The 19310-nt window shown below is 41.1% G+C and overlaps 1 protein-coding gene across 3 annotated transcripts in view; it reads left to right on the forward strand.

The window, feature by feature from the left end:
- The first annotated feature begins 209 nt into the window (after nucleotides 1-209).
- NTRK2 (neurotrophic receptor tyrosine kinase 2) overlaps nucleotides 210-19310 on the forward strand; it is a 205651-nt gene continuing 186550 nt past the window's right edge. For all 3 annotated transcript variants that reach the window (XM_086480514.1, XM_086480515.1, XM_086480516.1), the window contains exons 1-3: nucleotides 210-418; nucleotides 17422-17496; nucleotides 17729-17800. In XM_086480514.1, the coding sequence (XP_086336640.1) occupies nucleotides 210-418; nucleotides 17422-17496; nucleotides 17729-17800 (356 nt within the window). The remainder of the gene's footprint in view (nucleotides 419-17421; nucleotides 17497-17728; nucleotides 17801-19310) is intronic.

The raw sequence follows: 19310 nt of genomic DNA on the forward strand, positions 1-19310 counted from the left end.
CCCGCCGCCCCGCGGAGCCCCCGGGGGACGGGCAGCGCCGCGGGGCGGCTGCGGCTGCGGCTGCGGCGCGCCCATGTGAGCCCCGGCCGCGGGGTGCCCGCCCGCGGCGCGGAAGGCTGCGCACCCTTCGGGCGTGCGCCCCGGCAGCGGCGGCAGTGGCGGGAGCAGGAGGAGGCCGTCGGGGCAGCGCTGGAGTGAGCTCGGGCGGCATGGTGTCCTGGCGGCGGAGGCCGGGGCCCGGCCTGGCGCGGCTGTGGGGCTTGTGCTGCCTGGTGCTGGGCTGCTGGCGGGGCGCGCTGGGCTGCCCCGCGTCCTGCCGCTGCAGCTCCTGGCGGATCTGGTGCGCGGAGTCAGCGCCGGGCATCGCCTCCTTCCCCGTGCCGCAGCGGAGCGCCGAGGGCGACAATGTCACCGAGATGTGAGTACGGCCCGGGCCCGGCCCGGCCCCAGCGCGGGGGGCGGCGGCGGGACGGAACGGCCGGGGGACGCTGCGGGCGACACAGCCGGGGGCGGCAGGGAACTTACCCGCGCCGAAACGCACTTGCTCCGCGGGCAGATGCGGCGGCTGGAAGCCTGAAAGCCCGGTGTGATTTAATCTGGACGCGACTTCCCAGGGATACCGCTGCGAGCCCGTTTAGATGATGAATCCTAATTGCCCGCGATGCGTTTCCCGGCGAGCGGGGCGGGCGGCGCGGCGGGAGGTCGGCGCGGGGGTCGCCGCCAGCCGTGACGGGACCGCGGGGCAGCCGGGCAGCGGGACGGCGTGCCGGGGTGCCTGCCCCTGCCCCTGCCCCTGCCCCTGCCTTTGCCCCTGCCCGGGGTGCGCACCGCCCAGACCTCACCTCTGCGGCGGCAGCAGTTCTGGAAGGAGGGTGTTATTACATTTATTTTTTTACTTTCTCTCCCTCCGTTTATTCCTGCGAACCGATAATTTTGGTGGGTGCCCGCCCCCGCCCCCCCCCCCCCCCCCCCCCCGGCCGATCTCTCTATACTGTTTTTCTATTAAAAAAAAAAAAAAAAACAAACCACAAAGCGAACAAAAAGGAAGGGAAAAAAGGAGGGGATGTGACAGATTCTGGCGGAAAGGGAGAGCAAACTAATCTTCCCTGCCCTGGCCGTAGGCATTCGAGACTGCTTTACCTTTCTCAGTAAGGTGGCTGGAAGGAGAAAATACTAAGCCTGCAGAGGAATGAACACTCTGCTGTCTCTCAGCAAGTGCTGGAGGGTTAGGAAACCGTCATTAGTAGTAAGGAAGGTGCAAAAAGTTTTTTTTTTTTTCTCTCTTACCCATGTGTTGCTTCCATGCTTGCTAGCCTGCAGACGATACTCGGTGTAGCTTTTCGTGTTCAATCCTGCGTCGTTTCACATCTCTGCACTCTATGGCATCCACATACGTTGCCTGAGAAAAGCTGCAAAGGCTCTTGTTGGACAAAAAATTTGGGATACTGGACTTGTAGGTGATAGATCTGGGGGAAAAAAAACTTCTCAAGCCATTTTGTCCATCTCCTTATTTCCCAATTCCTGTTGTTTCTGGATTGTTTTCCATAGCATGTAATGTAAAAGATATCAGAGTATTTTCCCCCAAATCTATACAGATTTCTCCCTATTTGCATTCTACACCCTTCTTCTCTTTTTCCTTTAGAAACAATATAAAAATACGATTAAATACTCTGTGATTTTAGATTAAATTCTAGCCTTTGGGTTACCTTTCTGCAGTTTGCTGAAGTCAGTTTGCTGCATTTCCCCGTGTGCATTTGGGGAAAATGCTGGAGACGTTAATTTCTGCTGCTCATATATGGCCTACCTTTGGTAGATTTTTAGGACCTATGGTAGAGAAAGTCATTCTGAGTTGCTAGAGCAGTTATTGTTTCAGATGTTTGTTTAATACTCTGTGGATTGCTTCATTTAAAAGAATTGCTTTGAGCTATGCATCTCTGCTTATTTTCATAGGCTTTGCTAGCCTTACTGTCCTTTCAATTTGGAGGTAACAGAGCAATTTCCCCCTAGAAATTTAAACTCTGTTTAAAAGGCCAGAGGAGAAAACACATATGTAAATACGTATTCCAGCCATGATCAACTTAAAACATGTCTAGTCATTTTGCGTTGATGCTTTTGTTTTTCATTTTCTGTGTTTTTTGAGCATCACTGTCTTACAGTTCTTTTCAGGTTTTACTGTATCATTCTGTGACATTGCACGTTGTTGTGTTTGGTGATCTAAAAATAATTTTGAGTCATGGATTTCTCAGGAGATGCTGTTGCACTTATTTAAGATGGTCTTTTCATGCGTACTTTTAACATAAAACACAGGGGCCCTTTAATTAGTTTATAGGCATAAATTAAAAATTGGACTGCAGTAGCTGCCACGTTATTTCATTGTGGGAGATCAGTAAACAGTAAATATGTAGGGAAGTGGTTCTAACATGGTAGATACAGATTGTGGAAACATTTTTTAACACTGCACATCTTGGTTTAGCTAAGAAACATGTTTAAGAGGCTGAGGTGTTGCATTTTCCTTGGGAAGCTTCGGGCCTGATTTTTCATTTATGCAGCTTACAGCTACAGGAGCACAATTCCGTTGGTCTCTGGTGGAATTACTGTTGATATAAATAAGAGTGAGAAGAGCGTAAGACAATTAATTTCTAATAATTTATTCCCATGTATTTTCTGAGTATCTTTGTTGCTTATGTCCTGCTCTTGAGAGGAGTGGGTCCCGCAGTGGTAGCAAAACATCCACAGGCACCCGGGGCATGTGGGCTAAGCCAAGATCCTCACCTGGGCCATGTGCACTGGGAGTGTTAGGATAACTGCATGGTTAGGGTGGGCATGTGAAACCCATGGTGGTGCAGAGGGTTGTGCGCAGGCCAGGTGGATGGCACAGAGCAGGCAGGGTGTGTGTAGGCAGCAGGGGTTTCCCCTTGGATACAGGAGGTGGGGAAAAAGCTGGGATGGTGCTGGTAGGAATAACAGGGCTGTGGTCCCACGCAGTGGGCATCCTCCACCACTTGATACCCAGTTGCTTCAGCTCTGTTTCGGTCTGTAGGTAAATTGCAGTTTAGAGCTTAATAAACACTTTCCTAGTTCAGTGATTTCTTGATTCCTGGTTGGGTCCCCCATGCAAATCTACTGATGGAGTTGAAAGACACCCAGAGCATTTCTGCATCAGCCCTGTGAGGGCCAGGTGCTGAAACTTGGTGTGGGAGGGCATAAGAGTGTTTGTGCCTGGCACTTTTCTTAGTCATCTTCCTCACTCTTTCCCTTCCTGGTTGTTTTTACATAGTTTTCTATTAAGGTGCATAAAAGACAGATTTTGAAAATTCTCTGTCTCTAACAAGATTTTAGATTTGTCCTGTTGGCAAATTGTGCTGACATGGGTTGGTCTTTATCTTGAAGGCATGTGCTAGTGCTGAAATCACTTACCATAACAAAGCTTAATCACAATAATTATTTCGTAGTTTTGATATTATTACAGATAAATTGAGCTCCAGAGTGAGATCCTGTATTAAAATAATTATATCAGTCATTGAAGTTCACATTAAGAGCCAAGGACCAAGAGTGGTGAGAGCAAAATGAGTATATAAGTATTGTTAAATCCATGCATTGTATGCACAATAGCAAATAAGTAGTCCTTGGTGAGATCACTCAAATAAAAGTATTAATAGATGGTAAATGAGTACTTTTAAAAATGTTCAGGGCTTCTTGTAAAAGGACTGGTCTAATATTTTCTCATTAAATAAAATGTATTGTTAGCATATCTTAACGTATATGACTCTTCAAGGACTTGGATTTCAAAGTGTCTTCTTGCAAGTATATTCCTGGCCTAGTTTCATAGTTCTGGTATCAAGTCATTAATATGTTGACTTATGATTATTTAGGTGAATGAGGTTTGAAATGAATTGGTGTATTTCAGGAAGAACTGCTTGCCAACAAAACAGTAGGTGACTTCTAAGCTATTGCCTATTAAAGGAGAGGTGATTGTGTATTGCGTACATTTCAAAGCCACAAAATAAATTTCTAATTCAGTTATATAAAGCACTCTAGAATTGTTAATAAATAAGACAGGGTAAGTGATTTATGGAGTAAATTATTTAACAAGTCATGTGAGCTTGTGCTAAAAAAAAAGACATGTTTAAATTCATATGAAGCTCAGAGCTCTTGGTATTTTGGGTTACTTTCATTTTAGATTTCTAGGCTGTTGTAGATTTAATATAATATAAAACTGTCTACAAGGCTCTTCAACCCCCAGCCCCTTCCTTCTCAAAACAACTTTTGGCTGTGCAGTATTACATGGCTTGACTGGATAGAAAAGTTATTTCTGGAATTGTATAATAAGACACGAGGCATCAGGCTACAAATTATTAAAGGGGTTTTGGACAGTGGTGGTTTAACAGCTGCTTTTAGGAATTTTATCTTTTTTTTTTTTTTTTTTTGAATCTTCCTTTAAATCGGTTAAGGTGAGTTAAAAGTAAGCAATATGAAAATGTTTTGTAGTTTCTAGGCTCTAAAAATACTCCAAATCTCACAAAGCATTGGATTTTGTGTATAATTTTTTTGCTCCCAGGAAACCTTCTGTATGGCTCGTTTTAGTCCTTATCCTTCTGGTTGGTGTGGACTGATGGGGCTCCTCTGGGTCTCCAGCAGGCTGAGACGAAACAGCTCGTGCCAGAGAAGGGCGACATCTTCTAGGAGGCGCTCAGCATTGGGCAGAACACTGCCTCTCCCTCCATGTCTCTGGTCACTCAAGAGTTTTGAGAGAGATTTGGGATTTATATACTAAAATGAAAGCTATTTGTATGCATTCAAGGATTTTATCTTGACGATGTTGTTTTCAAGAAACTTCTGCTTTCCATACTAATGAGAAAACAGAGGGCCTGGTAGTCCAGCCTGTGATATCTTTAGGGTGGCATTTTCCAGATTTCTCAGGTTCTATTTTTTCTTTATTATTTTTATGCTGACAGTGTAAGGGAGAAAGTAGCTTAGCAAGATTCTAGATCCCCAATCATTGCAAAGCAAAAACTTTTACATAACTAAACAAGGGCCATTCTCCATTTTGGATTTCATTTTAAAGTAAGAGGGAGACACACCCCACAACCCCTCCTTTTTTTTTTTGGGTTATGAGTTCTCTTTATCCTATGTTTGTCATCTGTCACTGCATGAATGTCTAACAATATGTCAGTGAAGGTGGCCATCCAAATATCCTTTCTCGAGCTGGGTGAGTAGCAGGTAATGAAGAGTAAAAAAAGATGAAAAATGGAGCAGAGAACTCTTAAAACCATCTCAATGCTTTATTGATTTTAGATGTATATTTATCTTGTTATATCTGAAAAACCTGTCTTTGAAAACTGTCCTTGAAAAAGTGAAGCACTGATTGTATAAATTAATTAATTTACATGCATTTCAAGTGGAGAAATAAATTAATAAAGGTTTGGAAATCTCTACTGCCTGGGATGTGAATACGCTCTCTTACTGGACGCTGTTTGTGTTTCCTAAGGTCTCTTCATCCAGATGTATGTAGGCACATAGCTGCTATTGAAATCAAATGTAATCGGGATGCACCTTGATTCCTGTTTGACTGTGAGCCTGCATTTTCAGAAACTGCAAAAAGCAAACCAAACTACTCCCCCTCCTGAAATATGCATACGGAGATCCTATTTCTTTCATAGCTGCTATTAACTGTAACATTGCACAGTTGCAATGGACTTACGGGAAAGGAGCCATGTCATGAAGATTCTGTTGCGAATATGCAATTTTTTTTTTTTTTTTTTCTGGAAGAAAATGACCTGCATTGGGTGTTGATCATCGACAGAAGCTATAGCTGAAACTTAGTTATATTTAATACCAATTCAGCTATTCCTGTTTCTGGCTTGTGTTGTCATTGGTAGGATACGTTCTTGAAGATCAGATTTCAGGTCGATATTCTTTGGTTCCTAGACAAAGCCTGAAGAAATGAGATTTTTTTTGCAGAAGTAAGACAAAGTGGAAGAAGGCAGGCCAAAGGCCCAAGGCATTTTCAGAGGCACTTTTAAGAGATCATAATCTCTGAATGGTGTGACTTGAACCAGCCTTTTGCTAAGCCTGCTGGTTCTGATCCAGCAAGATACTTAAATGCCTTTTATTTCAGGAGGAAGCTGAGGCTGAGATTCTAGCCTTGTTAAAGCCGGGGACAAAACTGGATGGAATTAGCATTTCACCAGGGTAGAGTAGTTTAGAGGACATGCAAAGGATGAAAAGAACTTTGATTCAAGTGGTTTTCTGCCTGTTCTGAGTTTGGAAGAGAAGGGGCCTGTTGCTCTCTTATTTGATGTGTTTTTGACTTGAGTCTTTTCTTGGATCTCAAGTGTTTTCCTACTGTATGAAGATTAAATATGTTGAAGCAAGAAGAAGTAGAGACTGGTTAATTTAGAGGGGTCTTTTACAAAGTTTTAGATAATTCTTTATTGAAGTGAACCTGCACCTCCACGTGCAAAACAGTAGCAGCTGCAGGCACTACAGAAGCGCGTGCTGGTCCATAGAGGATAAATGGTTCACTGTATACAGTTATCTGATGTATAAAGAAAAGAAGGGCAATACATTAATCAAAGTTGGTCCCTTGCTGAAACAGAAAAGCAGTGAAATGGCAACACTTCTGAGCTCCTTATGAAAGAGTCTGTCGATAGAGCTGTAGCTGAAGCTGGGCAAGTTGTGTATTTTTCATCTTGGTTTGACAGTTCAGCTAAAAGAAATCTTCCAGTTTTAGATTTAAATGAAATTATTTTTACCTTTTCTTATTTGCTAACCATACATGTAAACATAATTAAAGCCATATTGACCAGATATCTTATGAAGGGTGGATGTCCCACATTGCACAATCAGATGCTGTATTCCGTATGAAGAGTGTATAGGACGTGATTTTTCGCATTGTTTTGCAACAACTGTCTTGATTTTCTGAATACCAGACAGCACAGCGAGCATATGCAGATAAATCATGTACACTTACTGCACACGTCAGACTTACATGGACCGAGACACTTTTCACAGCATGTGCTGTGGGTGTAGTGCACTGGACTTGCTAATCATGTCTGGGACTGTCCCAGGCCTCAGCATTTGAAATCTGGCAACTCCCTAGGAACTCTATAGCGAAGGCACTTAACTGAGCTGGCTAGTCTCCTGCCAGCAATGGAGAGCTTGCTTCTTCCGGGAAGTGATTCAGGAGGCTAAATTATGTTCCTACTGCAAATTACCCGATGGAGGTGTTCCCATCTCTCTCCACTGAGCATAAGAAAACCTTGGGGACTTAGTTTACTGGGGTGAGTGGAAAAAAGCAAGACTGTCCTTTTAGCAGACAGGGTCACACTGTGGAGTAAGATGTTTTTGTGGTCCCAGATGAACCACTTCAGCAGCACATGTGGGAAGCTGCTCTGCTTGAAGCAGAGCATGGGTCTGAACGAAGGTCTTTCATGTCAGCATCTTAACTACTGTCCTGTATGGCGTACAGATGTGGGCTTGCCTCAGTTCTTCCTGTCTGAGTTGCCTTACTTGGCATGGAGTATGTAAATATACTTCTGGGTCAGAGAGTGGGACCGTCTGTTAGCTAAGTGACTGTGATGCTTGTTTGTGTAGTGAGACAGGTGGGTCCTGCTCCACTGGATGTTCCATTATAGCAAAAATTAGATCAGCATGAACAGGTAAGGTTGAGACTGCCCTCTGTCAGCTTGCTTTATCGTATGACATCTTCTGAGAGACTGGGATTATGTTCCATTAGGGAGAGGAAGGAATTGAAGCTGGTACTCCTGGATGGGACTGGAGCATTATTTCCAGCATTTCATCCAAATCAGTGGTCTTCTAGCTCACACAGAGATGTCTTTTTTTTTTTTTTTTTTTTTTTTTTTTTTTTAAACAGATGAATCTATTTGGTGAACATGGGTCTAGTTCAGGAAGGTGAAATTCCCTTTATTATTTTTCTTTCCCCCACTAGGTGGGTGAATAGTCTATTGCATATTCATCTCCTACTCCGCCCTCCCTCCTAGCATTTAGAAGCAGGTTTTGTAACACATTATGCATACCATGATCCTCAGCTGGTAAACCTGTACACTGCGCTTTCCTGCTGGGAGCAGTTCTGTTGACTTCATGGGACTAATTATGTAGTGTACTTAGGCGTATGCTGAAGTATTTTACAGTTTAGAATGGTAACAATACAAGTATCTTTTGAAGACTGTATATTGCTCACATATTTGTACATGTACACAAAATTTTAAACTTTTTGAGTTAGATTAAAATAGATTTGCAGACATTTTGAATTGTCACAAATCCATGTGACATCAAGGCACCTAAACAGAAGAATATTAATGCTGGATGCTACTTCTGTGCTAGACATCACTGCAGGTCCCGGACCATATTTGTGTTCAGTGACTGTCTTGTTGCCTGCAGCCTATGTCGTTTGGGAGGCTTGGACCTACGTGGCACATCTGCAGAAATAGATACCACGTGTCCTGGAGGTGGGTATGGGTAGAAGAAAGACTCTGTTGATCTTCCCTGCCCTGAATTTCTCCCAACCGTCCATGACATTCCTGTCTGCCTGGACACAGGGCAGTTTTTCCTTCTGTTTGCTTGGTCTGGTTGTATGCGTAGTTTTCGCCTGGTGTAGAGTACTTCTGCGTATAGGTTAATGGTTGGACTTCATGATCTTAAAGGTCTTTTCCAACCTAAACAATTCTATGGTTCTGTATTCCTATGACTTTGAATGAACAGTTTAACTTGAAGCAGTTTTGCTCTTTGTGGCAGGTATCTGAAATGAAAGGTTTAGGAGGTGAGAATCCTAATAGTTGGAGGTATCATTGAAATGTCTGCTCGATCTTGTATAATTGCAGGTGAACCCTTCACCTTCATCACATGCATCCTGGGGCAGGGGGAATGCTGCAAAGGTTGTGTAGGCTGTAGGAGTGCTGAAAGGCATGTGCAACGGTGTGGTGTGGTGGTGAGAACCATAAGGAGAAACAGGCTGGCAGATGAGAAAAATATAACTCGTAAGCAGTGACAGGGACAAAAGCTGTAAAGGTAAATGAAGAATGCTGTGAAAGTAGTGGTGAATAAGGAGAAGGCAGCTTTTGCAGAAATAGTGAAGAAGTTTGAAGATTACTGTAGCAAAAGATGCCATCTTGTGAAAGAGGTACATGCAGGGTGTGAGTTCAGTTTGAACAGAAGGTGATCTAAGACTTGAAGTGATGTTAAAATGGAAAATTAATGCTTATGAAAGAGTGTATTTTCCTAAAGTATAGTAATAAAGATATCCATGAGTGGGTTTTTAAGTAAAATTGATCTCACTCTAGAAGAGACAATACGTGTATGTGAGGCAGGAGAACAAATAGATATATAAAGAGAAACCTGAAAGACAGACACAGGATGCTTGTATGAGTGTACCACTGCAAGAGAGAGTTTCCCAAAATCAAACTGGCCAAGTACAGGAACATGGAAAGTTATGGAAACGGAGGCAGCAATGTGGCGGTCAGCATGAATATTAGAAACAGTCTCCATACTGAAAAGTGTGCAAAGTGTAATAAACACATCATTATGCTAATATATGCAGTGCAGGTAAGAAACTACGTATATTAAGTGAAGAACAAGATTCCTCAAGTGAAGAGAAAGTGCTTTTTTTTTACAAAAAGTAGTGGAAGAAGCTATACATTCAAAAGATTGGCCAATTAAAATAAGGAGAAATGGACGATACAGGACAGAAAACAGAATGGAAGTAAATGTCATAAAAGAAAGTGAAACAGGGAACTGTGAAGGGCACATAAATGTAAAAGAGTGAAGAGTGCCTTTGAAAGGCTTTAGCAAAAAAGCAATTTTAATGCTGTTGAAATGCTCTCTGAAAAATGCGTTGGTTAAATATAAATGGTAAGATTGGTGTTGACGTACAGAAGGTAGGCAACCTATTCTGGGCTTTGAAGAGTGAGATAAACGCCAAGGGAGTCAATATCATGGAAAGACAAAAAGACAACGCATAATCCTTTTGGAATGCTTCGGTAACATAATGTGAAGATGTATTCATGTATGTCTTCCGTTAAAAGACAGGATACGTCTTGGAGAAGACACGGATCTGTGGTCAGGGCTACACAAGATGTTTTGCAGGTCTTGGGAACGAGGTCTTGGGAAATCAGCTGTGAACCATGGCAGCAGGTGGTATTGTTTGAAGAATGGAAAAACATCTACCAGTTGGGTTCTCTATGTAATAATTGCAGAGAAAAAGGGTAGAAATTATTACCATATGTAGACTCTTGAGACTTAAATAAAAGCAGAATAAGGAAAATTTTTGCTGGCTTATGGAAAGGGGAGCATTGTTTGAGATGTCAGGAGTCAAATTATTCAGAAAATTTAATGCATTAACAGGATATAGATGGATTTTCCTGGATAGATGGCTTCAAGTTTTTCAGTTTCATTCCATCATTTGGAAGTACTACCTTTTGATCTGTATTTGGTGTGAGGTGTATTGCATGCAGTGAATGAGACGCTCAAAAGTGTAGCAGGTACGGACATATGTCTCAATGATACAGTGAGTATCAGAGCAGATTGAACAGAGTATTTGACATCCCAAGAGCCAGTGATTTTGAACTGAATAAAGCCAAGTATTAATGTCAAATAGTGGAAATAATATACGTGGGGGGAAGACTGACCTCAGAGGGAATTTCAGAGGGAATTTCTTACATTGAATCAGAGTTAGGGAATACTAAGCATGTCAAAACCTGGAGAGAGGAAAAATACTTAAAATGTTGCAAAGCATACTGACTTTTGTCAACAAGTGCTTATCTAACGTGCAACTCACTTAAGACATCCCTTCCACATAGTCACTGCGTGAGCACAAGCACCTCGAAAGAAGAGAATTCAAAGGTTTTGACATCAACCAAGATGCTTTCATGTTTTGATTCACTGAGGGACCTAAAAAGATGTATATAAAGGATAGTTAGGAGCAATCTTACTGTGCCTTTATGGAACTGATGTTTTGCTGTTCTCATTTGCATCAAGGCCAGTGACAGCTACAGAGGTGGTATGTGCAAGTGCTGAAAAAGACAGTGGTTGTGTTACTAGTTTTTGAAGAGTCACCGCACTAAGCAGTTCTGTAGGTGAAAGAAATGTTACATATATTTGTTTGTATTTATTCATTCCTTTGAAATGCTCTTTACTCCTTGCAAGCCAAATAATAATAATAAAAAAGATTAATCTTAAGTCTGTTTTTTGTTGAGAACTAATGAAAAGCCACATTCACTACTCTCGTATTTAGTGTGTGATTTTTAATGTATATTTTATAAAGGCACTGTACAATAGTTTAAGCCTCTTCCTGACAGTCTGCAGAGATGATTTCATACACAGTGGATGAAAGGTGTTTTGTAGATAGATATAAAGTCAGTGTGTAAGACATATCTTTTTGTATAAATAGGTTGTTGTCTGGCCAGCTGATACTTCTTTCTGACTATATCAAGGAATATCACCATTTCCAAAATATCTTTGCTAAGGAAAAGCTAGACTGTAGCTGTCAGGTGTCCTCTGGAGAAATGTCGAAAATTGGTGTCTTGATGAAATATCAAGTGAATGAACTTCATGGAGCTCAAGGGAGAGGACAGGTCTCCGAATGGAGAAAACAGTTAATAAGCTTTGTATGCATTTTGGGGAAAGTAATTCTGAAGTTGGAGCTCATCAAGGGCATGAATCTCAAATCTGAAAAGCTTCATGAAATGTCTTGAGAGTGTACTTGATTTGGTAGTCCGCTATTTGAAGAGAACAGAATAGATACCTTGAAGACAAACCAGAAATGTAAGTAAGCCCAAGGGTGTATTACATTTCATTTTCCCTGCCTCTAAATGTAGTAACTGTTTCCTTAAACTCTGCATTGCAGACACACTCACTTATTTTTACTTTTGCCTTCATGTTTGCATACTGTAAAGAGGGAACTGAGGTTGACTGGCAAACTGTGGGCTTTCCATTTCCCAGGGAGTTCTAGTCATAAGCAGGAGTATGGATCTGCTCCTGTAGTGCCAAAACAAGATTGCGATCTCCACTGAATTCCAGCTGTCTCCTGCTTTAAGCTGATGGGTTGACATTAATTGTCCAGGGTGATGGCTTTGGAGAAGCAATTCCCAATGACAATTGTGTACTACTAATTGGATACTACTAATTGGATAATCATAGTATATTGGCATGGAGCAGAATGTCTGAGCCTTGCTGTCTCCTGGCAGTTGATGCAGCCACAAATCAAGAACAGGGAATCCTTGAAGGTAACTGACTGTGACCTTGGCCAGGAGATGCAGGGTTCCAGATCGCCCTGAACAGTGTGTTACCTGAATGTGGGATATGTGTAGTGAATGACTTGCTCAAAAAATGGACGTGGCTGTGGCTGTAAAGAAAGATCCCAGAGTTAATTATGTCAGCTCCAGAGCTGCTATACTGGTGTGTGGAAAGCCACCTCCTGTAGTCTTCTGTGACTCATGGTTAAATACTCTAAATGGGAGGGGAAAAAACACTAAAGGATGACTTAAGGAGCCTGTGATAGTGGTAATCAGTTTTTCACTCTTTGTACAGACTGATTCATAGTATAAAAAAAAAATACCACCACTTGCTCAGAATTTGTCAGGAGACACCGGACAGCCAAGGAGTCGAGCACCTCTTTGTAAAATTGCTGAATGCTAGGTAAGTCCACAGTGGACTAACTTAACACACTGCCTCTTTCTGAATTATGGCTTGCTCTTTCAGCAGTAGAAGTTCTGTTTCTTGAGGGCCTCATGAAATCTGACACTGATGGTACCAGATGAAGACAGCAAAAGAGGATAAAATAGTTGGAGTAAGCCTGTATATCTGTAGAGAACTTCTCGCTTACAGGTGTCTATGTCACGCTCATTGCTTGCTGTTAGAGTTTCCTTCCTAGGGGGAACTTGGTCCTATGTAGAATGATTTCTTCGTTGAGCGGAGATTGTATCATTGGTCCCTACATCTGTCTGAAACCTGGTATTCCTAATATGCAACATTGTGTAGCTCTATGCTTCATTTTCAAACTATGTGAGTTCACATCCCTCATGCGTTATTTTAAATTTGGTTTCAGAGGGGCTGCAAACGAAACCTATTTGAATCTGCCAAATTTCATCAAGTATTTCATCAAACTTACAAATTTTGCATGACTTTAATGCATAACTGTTAATCAGCCCAGGTGTGTTGAAAATGTCCCTAAGTTTTAGCATACCTTTTGATGAACTTGGTCTGACATTTGCATTTGTAAGAAAAAAAAGTACTAGGGAACTTCGCAATGTTTAATTGTCAATGTTACCATACAGCTCTCACAGCAGTATAGAGTAGGGATATACGTGACCAGTCGTTAAATGGTAATTCATTTACTGACAGTTCTATTCCTGGAGTGTGCTGCTGTTTCCCCTAAAGATTTAGTGAAAAAATAGCTCAGAGTATAAAGTTTTTCCAAAGTTCAGAAGCATTTCACCAGGGAATGTTTATTAATTTTATTATTTTTTTTCCCAGCTGTATGAACCAGAGCTAGACATATAATTGATTTATTTTTTAGAGTGTTAAGAAAATATGTTTCCCATAAAGGGAGTTTTCTGGCAACAGAAATAGTTCTGGAGCTGAATTACGGTGTTATTTGCTTGCGTGTTGTTAAGACTAGTGTGTGCTAGTTTTCCAGCATGTCCTTATAGCTCCAAATGGAGTAGTTTTCTCTACGTACATTAATCCAGAGGAAATAGACTAAGTCAAGTAAGTTGGGAAGGCATACTTCTGCTGACCAGTTTTTTTCAGGTTAAAGAAAAGATTTGAAAATTAGAGTGAAATCCTTTTTTGAGCTATTGAGGCAAAAACCCCCTAGACTGCTTTAAAGAGCAGAACCTGCTTTCTCTTCATGACCTTCCAGTTCAGAGATTGCTTCATTGAGGTTATACAGCCTGTATCCATAGTCTTTCACATGTGTAATGAGCAGAAGTGAAAACTACCCTCTTAAAGGAGAACTTATTTGTAGGACTTAACTCTTTAGAGTAGGATTTTAAAATATCCTTACCAGAGTGTTGCAGAGGTGGTGGAGTATGTATGTGTGACATTATTTAATAGCTGCTGAAGTGTGCTGAGATGAACGTGTTATTGTAGGTTGCAATGTGCAGTTGGTAGATGTGTGATTCTGGATGCCTTTATTAGAATTAATCAGAAGTTTACAAAGGGGAGATGAAATTAAAGGTCTGAAAACAAATATTGTTTACTGATGACTCATTGAAGGAGAGGCAGAATGTTATAGTATAATCAAGCAAATGGTATTGTAGGCAGCTGAGGGTTTAGTTTAGAGGCAGTAATCGGTATTTGTGAGCTGATAACGTGTGATCTGACTGGGTAGGTCTGATCCAGCCAGGTTTTGGCGGTGCTACGCTTTGCTGTGGTGTGCAGTGGGAGCTTCCAAGCTCCTCATATGACTTCAGCCAGACGTGAGTCAGGATGTTTTTCTTCTGTGCTACAATAAAAACATTCAGTTAAAGAATAGGGTGGATATTCTTATGGGCAGGCAGGCAAATTATATTTCTCAGCATCACCCACTGCAAGTCAGAGCTTTTAGAGTATTAATGTTTGATGATAAGTAACATCAAGGTAGAGTAGTTGTGAAGACGGTAAAAATAGACTTCAGTTAGGGAGAGATTTTGCCTCCCTCTAAATTAAACAGAAGAACAGCTTCCCCTTACAGTGTACAGCTACATCATCATACTCCTTTCTTTCTCACTGCTATGAAATAGCTGCAAAGGCTTAATTTAAAACAGACTTGTTAAGCAAGTAAGGAAGCGTAAGAGGACGTGACCTGCTTATGGTGAATTACGTCTGTCCACTCTTTCTTCAAGGATTTCCAACTGCGTGAAATTTGCTTTACTGTCATGTTCTGTACTTAGAGTGTTTTTACAAATGTATTGCAGAGCAGTTATTGTCTTGAGTTAGTCTCACTTAGCCAGAATTTCTTCTGGGTCCCTACTTGAAGTACAGTTATGGAAAATCAGTGGTTTCTTTTGTTTTTTTCAGTTAGGAGCTGGAATCGTAAATCATTCACCATAAAGAAGCTAGTACCAGCTCAGAGTAAAGTATGCCCCCTCCCCTTGCTTTTCTTTTAAGGGGTACAATAAGAGAAGGAAATAAAAGATTATAAATTCATGCTACTTCTTCTTCCTAAATACCATCCTTTCTCTTTGTTCCCCAATGGGCCAACACTGATCTTTTTATATAGATTGTGTACTCGTACTCAGATCTTTGTCTGATGTAAATTGTGGTAACTTCACTGAGTTCAGCAGAGCTGAGCTGTTTTACACTGGCTGAGGCTTACCACAGGATGTAATACACTAATATATTTCTGTGCGACACTATAAGTTATGTCAAATTCTGGAGCTTCTCATAGTGGGAGGTTCTGGTTAAATGTTTTTGTGATTAAAATTTCAATGTCAGATTTCAGTGGGTGATAACCGTGTTTAAGTGATGGATCTGTGTTCTGGCAGTGTTTGTCAGAGGGTTTTTTTGATGGCTTAATCTTCGGCTAGTACAACTGGTCGCTCAGTTTCTTTTCTGTTACTCTTCTCAGTCTCTTCTCCCTCTGTGTTTCTTTGACCATTTTCTTCAATTCCTGCTTTCCTATGTTTTCCCTGTCTGTCTGGTCTTGACCTAATTCTCATTGGCTGAACACTGAAGGCAGGATGAGGAAGGTATCTTTGACACCTCTTGCATAACTTTATGTTAGCATGGTGAGGTCCAAGTGACAGAGAAGGTGGTAATTAAATCATGAGCTCTTCAGGGCAGGTTCAGATGAAGTATTGTCATTCACTTGCAGGACTCTCAGATGAAAGAACTGATAGTCTTTTATAAACTACTTCATTGCTTTTACTTGGCAAAATATGTAAATTTACCAACCAACCAACTGAAAAATAGATTAATAAACCCCAAGAGAGTAAATCAGATTGCCTTACAAAATCCAAGGAAGGCAACGGAAAATATGAAGCCCTGTATTATTGTGTAATGGGCACACTGTGTTAATCTTGTCCTGAGAACTCCTGCAGAGCAGTCAGTGTCATATGATGCTGTAGTATTTTGTCTAGCATCAGGCATTGTGTTTTTACTGCCCTTATTTTTCCCAAGGGACAATGAATCCCATTAGGGAAAACTTTCTGCTTTTCCTGGTTCTTGGCAAGAGCATAGCCCAAGTCAGCTTTGCAGCTTGGAAGAGAGCCCAACCCAACTTTTGGGATTTTCAAGCTTCTGTTGGGATGTGAACACACAGTGAATTTCTCTAACATACCAGCTAAGGTAGATGGTTGCCTTTGGGAAAGCAAAACACCTTCTTTCCAATTCACTTCAGTTCCCTTTGAATAAAATAAAAATGCTTAAAATGAAGTCAAGTTTTATTCTATCAAAGAAAGTTTCCTTCTTTGTAGGAAAAACTGCGGTTTTGATTAGTTCTGGATGCTGATGAAGGCACAGGTCGATCTGTTTATATTTTTCTGGAACTGAGGTTACCTTTTGAAATGCATGGACTCTTTAGCAAGGCACCTTCTTACATCAGGCTTCGTTTTCTGCCCATAATGTCAGTTGAACTGCAGTTGCCACTGATTTCTTCTTCCTAGGCTGCATGATTTGCACTGTGAAAATTTTTTCTTGCTGCAGAAAAGGTAACAGGGTATATATCATCCCATGCATTATCTGTAAAACATTTTAATTTCCAGTCTGTGGGATGCACTGTTTATTAATAGATCTCATATGATGATAATAAAAAGGACCGACTTGCACGCCCACGTCCTTTTGGCGTTTGGGCAGATATTCATGGTATGTGAGTGGACTCAGTGCTTTGGTCTACTATGACAGTTTCTCTTCTCTTGGTTTCTGCTTGTGTATGTGACATCATGAAGTAAAGCCTCCCTTTCTTCTTTTCCTATTGCCACTTGTAAAAAGACCTCCCTACTTTGTAGCAGGGAGAAAATCAGTTTAACAAGGGATTAAGTTAACATAGGATAAAAGACTAGTGCAGTCCGATCCCTCCTCAGTGTAAGTGGGTGTAGCTTCACTGCCACCATTAAAGTTGGCCCTTTTGCTATTGTGAAATACAAGAGGTAGTAGGGAAGTGTGTCCTGGGAAATGGTGACATAGTAATGCAGCTTTATTTACTGTACCTTCAGGGTGACTTGCTTCCTTGATGAACAAGGCTTCGTTTCCCCTGTGTAAAACTCAACTATTTCTCCCTCCAGCTCTGTCCCACAAAGTACCATTTAAATGATAGGGAAGATTTTAAGGAGCACTTTCGCTCTGCAGATGCACTAGATTTTAGTGTTTATTGCAACAGGTCAGCAATCACTGCTGACTTTCAGATACAAGTGCTTGATCTCTGAATGGTCAAGCCATGGAAGGATCCACTTTAATACTTTTTTATGTCTTGCTTTTCAACAGTTACATCGCAAATCAGCAAAAATTAGAAAGTATCAATGACAATGAAGTTGGATTTTATGTTGGACTTAAAAATCTGTGAGTATATGGCATGCCTATTTTTTAAAGCTATTTTTTCTTTTTCTTTTATAGAAGCGTATAGAGACCTCATGAGAGTCTAGGTCTAACTTTCTGTGTTACAACAGTTGTAGATCTTGCAGTTCAGCCTTGTTGAGATTTCATCCACACTCTTATTTTAACCATTATTATCATTATGCTTTCCATTATATTTTAAATGAAATATTCTAACAAGTTTTTTGTGTTTTCACAGGACTGTGGTGGACTCAGGCTTAAGATTTGTGTCCCGTCAGGCATTTGTGAAAAATGTCAACCTACAATACATGTGAGTAAGAACAGCATCCACCTTCTAAGACAAAACTGCCCAACTCATGATAATTTATTTGTTAGTTTATTTCTCTCTTTTACAATTTCCTTCCTAAAAATGTTTTAACAGGACACACTTATAATGGTCTTCTGTCATTAATTGACACTAAATAAGATATGTATGGTAAGGAACTGGCAGATCTTAAGAACATAATGTGGAATGGCAAAAAGACTGTCCTGTCTCTAACAATGGTGTCTGCCTGTGTCTTTTGTGATAAGTAGTATAGCACAAAGACTGCCTCTCTTGGCTGAGTGAGTTGGTGCCAAGTGTATGATGTCCACACTGTGTATCACACACAGTGACATTGGTTTGACTAACTCTAGTCTGATTCAATGGGCTGATCATGTTTTAACAGCTACAGTGCAGTAGGTACACACATGGAGCACATCTAATGTCATTTGACCAGTGTGCATGCCCAGAGATTGTGGCATGACTGTGAACTTAAGTCCTGGCACTGATCAGAAGATTCACTTCAGAAGCTCATTCCAGATCTGAACTAATGCACCCAAAGCAGAATGTAAGGATGAGGTTACTTACACATGCAAATGCAGTTTGTGGTTGACGAACTTCAGGAAGCAGAGTTGGTGCTGTGCATCTTTTTGGCTATGTTTTTCTAGATTACTTACACTTTCGATTTAGCAAAGGCTGAGCTAATCAAAGTTCTTTATAAAAGTACAGAGAAAAACAATCAGCTAAAATGAAAGACTTTGATTCTTTTTAGTATATGTCCCTGAAGAACTGTAGTGCCTTTTGGTGGGATAGACATGGAGTAGCTTGCTTTGCTACTTATGTGGAAAACTGTGGATCTAGTCCTACAAAATACTGAGGTCATGTAAGGGGCTCAGTTCCTCACAGGTACCCTGTTTTAGCCAAGTATTCAAGTGTCTGTTTCAGCCCATCCGTCTTCGTTAGATATATTTAGCACTTAAGGCCTTCTGTTAAAGTCCTAATGAGATTGGGATGACATAAGTCCAAGCCTCGGGCTTGTAAGATAGTTCCTTGTAATAGGGAAGAACTGTTGAACAGAGCACAGAGCTGATTGCTTTGCTAATGAAATGGAATCACTTGCTGCACCTGTGTTTTCCAAAGAATGGCAATTAATTCATGTAAGGAAGTGGACGTGAATGTCCATATCTGCCTAAACAGTAACTGCTGTCCTTAATGTGGAACAGTCACTGGAGGAGTGTGAACCAGATCTTGCTGGCCTGTAAGGCTTATGTATTACTTCATATGGTCATTAATAAAGTAAATAGCTTTTACTATAATCAGTTTGCAATATAAGGGAAGTATCTTGTAGAGATAATTTGTGTGTTTATCTGTGTAACAATTGCTTGGTGAATTATGGTTGTAAAGGATTAAATTCCATAAAGCCAAGTGCATACGCACTGGCTATGGAAATGTGCAATAAGAACTTACTGCCTGAAATGCACATTTGCAGAAAAAGATTTAGTGGCTGTGCTGGGACAGA

The sequence above is a fragment of the Leptosomus discolor genome, chromosome Z, assembly GCF_034619465.1.
Source record: "Leptosomus discolor isolate bLepDis1 chromosome Z, bLepDis1.hap2, whole genome shotgun sequence".
In the NCBI taxonomy this organism is placed as follows: Eukaryota; Metazoa; Chordata; class Aves; order Leptosomiformes; family Leptosomidae; genus Leptosomus; species Leptosomus discolor.